This window comes from Vigna umbellata, chromosome 11, assembly GCF_029865625.1.
Source record: "Vigna umbellata cultivar VRB3 chromosome 11, Vumbellata_1.0, whole genome shotgun sequence".
NCBI lineage: Eukaryota > Viridiplantae > Streptophyta > Magnoliopsida > Fabales > Fabaceae > Vigna > Vigna umbellata.
In genome coordinates, this window is record NC_142175.1 from 11724167 (window position 1) to 11732037 (window position 7871).

The 7871-nt window shown below is 35.3% G+C and overlaps 1 protein-coding gene across 2 annotated transcripts; it reads left to right on the forward strand.

The window, feature by feature from the left end:
- Positions 1-545: 545 nt before the first annotated feature.
- On the forward strand, positions 546-7264 carry LOC124821263 (spindle/kinetochore-associated-like protein). Of its 2 annotated transcripts, XM_047293128.2 has the most exons (10): positions 547-778; positions 884-1008; positions 1235-1347; positions 1476-1557; positions 3305-3372; positions 3668-3773; positions 3863-3892; positions 4019-4132; positions 4689-4793; positions 6966-7264. In XM_047293128.2, the coding sequence occupies exons 1-9, from the start codon at positions 682-684 to the stop codon at positions 4764-4766; spliced, it is 813 nt and encodes a 270-aa protein (XP_047149084.1). In that variant the 5' UTR covers positions 547-681; the 3' UTR covers positions 4767-4793; positions 6966-7264. The 2 variants fall into 2 exon arrangements, with proteins under 2 accessions (XP_087957706.1, XP_047149084.1); XM_088101580.1 differs by lacking the exon at positions 4689-4793 and having other exon boundaries at positions 546-778.
- The last annotated feature ends 607 nt before the right edge of the window (positions 7265-7871 follow it).

Consider the following 7871-nt stretch of genomic DNA (forward strand, 5'->3'; position numbering starts at 1 on the left):
TAGGGTTTCAAATTATTTAAAATAGGGTAAAAGTAAAAATCTTTTTAACTTAAGGATATAATTGTATTTAAAATAATGTGGAGAGGTGAAAGAAGTATAGGGTGGTGGTGGAGGGAGCAACACCCAATAAGAAAAGTTTAAGTGGGAGTTGCCCCTCCACCTTCAAATACAAATCCATCATTAGAAGATAGAGGACAAACTCTACACAATCTCACATTTTTTAAAAGACCATGATATGTTAATAACTTTTTGACAATAGACTATGTGTCATTATTTTATTGGTCCGTATATTTGAAACGGACCAATAAAAAACTACCACATAAGCGATTATAAAAAAGTTGAAAAAAAAAAAAGTTGTTAAAAAAATATTTTCCTTATTAAAATAGTGTGAATGTGGAGACTTTATAATTTCCGAAAACTTTTTTTTTTTTGAGTGTCAGGGGTCCATTTTGTTTTATGGGAGGTGCATTCAGCAATTATCCATGGGTTACCCATACATAGCATGCCAAAAACTGAAAAGAAGTTATAAATACGCAAATCGAAATATTGCCGCCTAAACGATAGCATTTCAAATACTCGTCGTCTCTTTCAAATCGAAACTCCCAAATCAAAACGAGACGATTTGTTTTGCTCATTCACTGATTCACTTTGCAGTTCGATTTGCGTGTGTGAGAGAGAGCGATGAACGGGAACAAAGCTGGGGCATCTCTGGATTCCTTGATGTCTTCCTTCAACGCTCGAATAACGCAGCTTCAGGAGCTTGTCATTGCACGGAACAGTGAGTTTCCGTCGATTCCTTTCAATTTCATTTCAAACCTTCAGGTTATTACACCTATTTATGTTTCTATTAACTGAAGATTTTTGTTCGCGCATGAATTTACAGTGTACCCTGCTAGCAGTATCGCGGATCTATCGGCGGTGGATGCGGCGGTGAGCGCGATGGAGCTTCAGGTGAAGGCCATCAAGGACCGGTTGCGCGAAGAGACGCAAGCCATTCCCAAAACAAAGGCACTCTCATTACACTCTTCTTTTATTGTTTCAATGAGTGTTTTTTTTTATTTAATTATTTTTCTTTGAATTAGTGGCCTCTTTAACATTGTCACCTAAATTGAAATTAGAAGATTGTTTGCTTTTATAATTTTAGTTATTCTTTTAGACAAAAATTGCGTAACACTCTTAGAAATTAAATTTTCGAGTGATGTCCCTTGAATTTGTTATTTTGGCCTTATTGCAGAAACTAATTGATGCATCACTGAGACAGCAAAAGAAACTGCAGAGTATGTCTCTTCATGTTCCCTCCCAAATGGTTGATAGAGTGACAGTGTCACACTTAGAAACTAGTAGATGGTAATGTGTGTGTCTTTCTCTATATATTTATAAACTTTAATCTGTTATATACTTTGATTTAATGAAATATGAGACGATATTATCTCTGTTTGCATACACACCTAATCGTTGTTAATGCTCTTCTTCAGTTTGTTTCCTGAATTTTCTGGACAAGACTCTGGATCATTTGAGGCCTTGAAACTTGACGAGGAGCCTAACGCAGTACCTAAGGTAAGTGAGATTTTAGACTTTTAGTGCAAATATAATTTTATTTCACGCCTAATGTGGTCTCTGTCCCCATAATTTCAAGATACAAATCCCACTTATAGAGCTGATGTTGGAAAATAATGGAAAGATAGAGCTCTCCTTAATTTCAATCCCGTACCAATGTAATAGGAAGGAAGCTGTAGAGTTAGAGAGTTTGTTAGAAGTGAATACTTGACCCAATATACCTAACTAATATTCACGTTACTAGTTATCTCCATTGTTTTCCCTTTTCTTCTGCCATAATTAATGACTGTAGTAAGATTTTCCACATATTTGGAAAAACTTCTAGTCATCGAATATAGCTGGTATCCACTACTTTCTTTATTTCAACATGGTGCTCCCCCTTTGGACATTTGGTTTTTCCTTTAACCATCTAAGCCTTCATTATCAATTCAGCAAGATGGTTGGGTTCATATATATAACTTCATTCTTCTTTAATGTCTTGTTTTCAAGCCATTCAAAAATATTCCTATCAAATAATCTTATTCAATGCCAAGAATCCCGCATATTGTTCAATGTAACTTTCAACAGTACTCGTTTGTGTTAATCCAATCAAGATTTGAAAAGGATTTTTTAGCATGTTGAGTTGGAACCTTCTTACCATTGCAATTTTGAAAGATTCCCATGTTGGATTTGAGTCTCCATCATTGGAACCAGTTTAATGGCTTCCTTCTAAAGCAATTATCACTGCTTGCCTTCTTTTCTCTTCTGTTACCTCTTTCAAGCGAAAATTCCGCTCCAACCTATTTGTCCAATCCTAAGCTTCTTATCCTGCATAAACAAAAATATCAAGTTTCTGATACAGTGAATGAGTGTGTGGTCGCCACCTTTCTTTTCCTTCCTCTTTGCCAATTCTTTCTTCCACCGTCGATGAAGTATCCATTGTTTTCTTGCCACATGATATTTTTTTCACAACAACTGGGAGGCCTCTTATCTAATCTTCCAATCTTTGTAAAATGTTGCTCATTCTCGACTTTCTCTGTCAAGAACATCTTTCAACATCCATTCTTGTATTCACGATACTCCTAAAAAACGCACCACACTGATAGAACTGATATTTGAAAAGAACGGAAAGATACCACTAGAATTTTATTGCTCTCCTTAATTCCAATCCCGTACGAATGTAGTAGGGGACAAAGTTAAGGAATAGAAAGAACTTGGACAAGCTCAATACAACTGAGGTTATTCGAGACAATCCTACTCTCCGCAATCCTTTTTTTTTCTGAAAACCCAAAAAAAGTCTCTCGTCCTACTCTTCTAGACTATTTATAGTTGTCAATTACAGCTGTTCAAATACAGCTGTACTAACTATCTTATATTTTCCTTCTTTTATACACCATACTGAACCTATGACCCACATATTTATTAACTATTTGCTTCATCACTATCTATTTTCTTGATATGTGCTACAGCTTTCTTGTTTTAAATACCTGGATTAGGCTGACTTAGGCTTTCTCTAGTAGCACCAGTTCTCTTAATCCTAATCCTTCTGAAATAATTTAAATCACCAATAGTTGTTTATGTTTATAACTTTTCTATTACCTAGCATTTCATGAAATTTTGTTTTGTTTCTTTTCTTTTTTTTAATATGTTTGACAGGATCCTACTTGAGAATTTGTTGCCTTGGAATTGATAAAGCCATCCCATTTTCTTGTCATTACTAGACACACTGTATAGTTATGGTTTACATTTTCTTTGTTTTAATTTTCAGGAGAAAAAGGGTCGTGGTTCTCCACCAACGTGGTATATTACTGGAAGTGAGTTAGATTCTTTGTCATCGTAAGTAACTTTTAGACTTTCATTATTTAAATATTTCTCTGTAAATTAACAATCAGCATTCGGCTAGATCATATATATGTCATATAACACACTGATGACGTGACGATGTCGACAAAACATGCATTTGGCTCTTCATTTTATACTAAATGCAATCTAAGTGTTTTCAGCAGTTGTCATTTGAAATATCTCAACATGCCGACTTAGTTAATGACTAGACTTTTGATTCAGAAGCATGCACTTTTCTATCCATGATTTATGCCCACTTCATTAACTGACATCAGGTCTGATTTTGCAGATATATGAGAGGCAGGCTTACACTAGAGAAGGTGAATGCAGCAATCAATGATATGGTGTCTTATGCTGAAGCAAATTCTCAACTTATCGTAGCCCCAAAAAAGAAGGTTAAAACATAATTTTTTGTTTCATTGTAAAGTACATTTTTCTACGGTTTACCCGTGTCTTGACAATTTTTTCTCTTTTGTTCATGAAGTTGGCGGAAAATCTTTGGGAAAAAGCCCTGGTGAGTGAAACCTTTCATTTCAATTATTTTCACAAGGAATTATTTCCCCTTAGTCATACTTTTTTAAGTTATCTATATATCAGTGTATGCAAAAGAAAAAGGTTCTCAGTTGTCTTAACAATACAGGAAATAAGAGATATTGCGACCATGGAAGGGATTAAGGGAAAACACTTTTTTCTTGAAGCTGACATAAAAGGACCATCGCTGAAACTTGACAACACTGGAAAAGCAATACTGACAGTGAGTATTCTTGTCTCAAACATGTGATTTTGGTGAAGTTGAACTATCTCTTCAATTACATTTAAATTTTTTTGATATTTTAAATTGAATAGTCAACAATATTTAAAGTTCTAAGCTGATGTAATGTAATCATGCTGGATGACCAACCACATTGTCATTTCTGCCTTCACCCTTTCACCTTTTCATAATGTGGAATGGTTGAAGGATAATCAAAGGAGAGGCTCCCTTTCTAGCCAAGACTATACTGTAAAATAGGTATAATTAGAACTTGTTTCGTTTATGCTCGATCAATACCAACATCATTGAGGCAATGCACGAATGCTTAATATGGTCCTAATAGACAGTGGCTAAGCAAATGTTGCGAAATCTTAACGTAGTTATGCAATTATCCCCTAGGGAATGTTTCTCTACATTTTTTGACGCAATCCTATTATAAACCGGATGAGAAGATAACAGAAGAAAAGTCCTTCATGGAATATGTAGTCTGCAATTTGTCTAGATAATTTGGTTCTTGCTACCTGAAGAAATTTCACGTCTCCTCTTTGGCTTTCTTCAGGTTCTTCGTCACCTTGGTCGAATCAATGAGACTCGTATTGGACATAATCGGGTCATCATTCTACAGAAGCCCCACTAATTGCCTGGTTATCTCAGTGATTTATGTGTAAGTACAAAGTAAAAAGTTTAAAGGGTCACTTGGAATATTAATATAGTAATAGAGGCAATCAATTTCCTTCAACTTTTTATCTGTGGACGTGTATAGTTGTGAACCGTAATAAATGTATGCTAAGTTTTTGTGCATCATTGGTTTATGAACATGGGCAAAATTTTTGGGTGAATTTTGATACAACAGCATAAAGACTTAATACCTTAGTTAGCTTGTTTACTGAACAACCTAAACACCTTGTACAATTTCATCACCTCTTGTCACTTTGCATAAGGCAATAGTCGCCTATCGATCTATAATTGAAAAAGAAAGGATCTTGCCCACCTGAATAATGCATTATGCATCTGATGTGAAGCCTGTAACTAGTTGTGACACCTCTGTTCTTGAGACTAGTTCTGTTTCTATTTCCCAGAGTTTGTTTCTTGGGCTGAAGCTATTTTCACCTACATTAAATTTCCAACCATAGTTTACATCACAGTTATCCAGTTTAATTTTTCCTTTTTCTGTCTCTACACATTCATCATGCTCTTGCAAGATCAACACACTCCTTTCTTATAGGACCAGTGACAGCAGAACCTAGAATCTTAAAAAGTGAACCAAATGTACAAGTACAAGCAGCAACAAAGACCGAAAGTAAACAAGAAAACCAAATCAAGTTGAATGGGAAAGATAATATATTTTATCTAGCTTTTTTCTTTTAATCTACAAATAACAGTGTATTTTGCTATCATGCAAAAACAACAGAAAACGAATAAACTTTACCTTTCATTTCTCCCTTGGGATTGACAAAAACACCGATAGAAGACCCAGTTAAACAAAAAATGTAAGAAACAAATCCGTATAAAAAAATTCCAAGAAACATTAAAACTTAAAATAAAAAGTCATTGCAAGGGCAAATCCATAATAAGTACGTAAAAGTATTCATTATATCTAAGAATTCACCACACATCATCAAATAAACGCTGTAGAAATTTATAGTTAAACGAAAACATTTACCAGCAGACAGGTAAAAAAATGCAAAGAAAAAGAATACATCATGCTGCTAAAAACTTGCAATTCCACAGCTATATGCTTAGCAGTGCAAAAGGGAAAAGATGTGAAGGCCTTGCATAGCTACGAAAATCTGTGATGGGAACATCACAGAAATGGTGTACCAAGAAAGGTCTTCATTATTCAAAGATGTGTTAGTAGATTATAGCAAACTAAAGTTATTTGCCAACCTAGAAAATCTATGCATATACCTCTGTTCATTCTAATAAATTAGAAAGGGCACTTATATGGAAATACTTTTTGGTCCAAAAAATGTGAAAAGCAATTCATGATAGTTGCTACCAATCATTTTGGACCCAATAAATATGAAACTGGTTAGTTTTGCCAAATTAAAAGAACTTGTTAAACCAATCTTCATGTGTTTATCACTCATGCTAGAGCTAAAAAAGAAGGCAAATTTCCAGGATACTGCAGTGACCAGTAGCTACTAAATTTTGAACTTTTACTACATGCAGGAATGGGATGAAGCCAAGTTAGACTACACACACTATGTTTACTATCTTTGTCTGGTTTACTATGTTCATTGATTAGTTGTAGTGCTTTGGTTGTTTGGTTTTAGGGTTTTTTCCATTTTTGATGTTGTGTTTTGTATGTGTGATCTGTGTTGTTTCCGCGAATGTGGTAGTTAACATAACTGATTTTTACCCCTAATTAGCAACTAGGTTTTGGTTTGGGGTAAAGTCAGAATCTTTTTGTGGAAGAACATGATTTGTGTTTATGTGGAGGAGTTTGCTCACAAAGGTCAACCTTTTGTGCCTGCGACACCTGACCTCCAGAGAAAAGTTTTTCGTTTAGCATCCTGCACAAATGTATGTACTATTTTACATCTCCCTGTTGTAGGAGGGATAAAGTGCAACCCCCCTCGTGATATTGGTCCCGTACTTGAACCTAAATGCTTTTTTTGTGTGTTTGCTTCCAACATCAGTTAAACAATTTCAATTTGATTTGAATTAGTGGAGAGAAAGAAGCAACAAACTCACCCCATAACTTTATTCTCGAAATGATGACAACCCCTTTAGTAAGAAAGGGAAGTTGAATAAAGCCTTTTAAACAAAAGGATCTTTTCTTTCTAAGTCTTAAAATGTTATCTTCATTAAACACATTTACATTGTTTTGTAGGACAATAATAAAGCTTGGAAACCATAGCCAATCAGCCAAAGAAGCAAAGGAGGCAAAGAAAGGAAGCCAGCTAACACCCGCTGCCATTTACCAGCGTTCCAACTTTTAAAGCACGTTTTTTATGTTTTTCTTGTATGGAACGTGCAACTCAAGCTTGGTAGCATTTCCAGCACATTTATCTTGTCATTGTCGTAGCTTGCTAGGCACTTTAGAGTCATTTCTTCCTCTATAAAAGAGAGACTCTCCTCTTTGTAAATTCAACTTGAATGTAATAGAGAAACGTTGTTGATTTTCTTCCAGCCACTCTTACTGAGTTCACTTGCCTGTGTCACTTTAGCACAATCTTCCTCTAGCTTCCTTCCTTCTTGGAAGGCCTCCTGAGCTGGAGAAACTTCACGAACACTTCCATACTTCACAAAACATTTCACCTAACACCTTGAGTGCACCAGATCATCCATCAACTTCTCCTAATCCGTTGCATCATTCTGAGTTGAGGAGAGTTCTGCTGTGACCGGTGGAGCTGCTTCCATCACGAAATCTTTTTTGGTTTCCATGTAAAAGGTTAAACAGGAAAAACTTTTGAACTTTGGAGAATAAGACCATACTAAGCATTGATCAGGAGTCCACACTGAAATGCTACGATAATGAATACAAATGTCCCTTCAGATAATCAGAGGCAACTTATATCACACAAGAATTCCATTAACAAGGCTTTGTTTCCTTAACTCTCCATGTGATGAAGCAGTAGAACAACAGGCTTTGTAGTCAAAGTCATTCACAAACCACAGAACTAAATCACCCCTCCCTTTTTCCCATCCCTCAATTTACAAAACAACAGCACAATATATAAAAATGAAGACCAATAAATCGTTCAAATTGTGCCATTTTGATGTAAGTTTAGATCAT

What these genes read in the sequence shown, in the direction of transcription:
- LOC124821263 (XM_047293128.2), top strand. Translation starts at nt 682, where the DNA reads ATGAACGGGAACAAAGCTGGGGCATCTCTGGATTCCTTGATGTCTTCC. An exon ending in TCGTAGCCCCAAAAAAGAAG is followed by an intron (nt 3,774 to 3,862) that starts GTTAAAACATAA and finishes TTGTTCATGAAG; the next exon opens with TTGGCGGAAAATCTTTGGGA. An exon ending in CTGGAAAAGCAATACTGACA is followed by an intron (nt 4,133 to 4,688) that starts GTGAGTATTCTT and finishes GGCTTTCTTCAG; the next exon opens with GTTCTTCGTCACCTTGGTCG.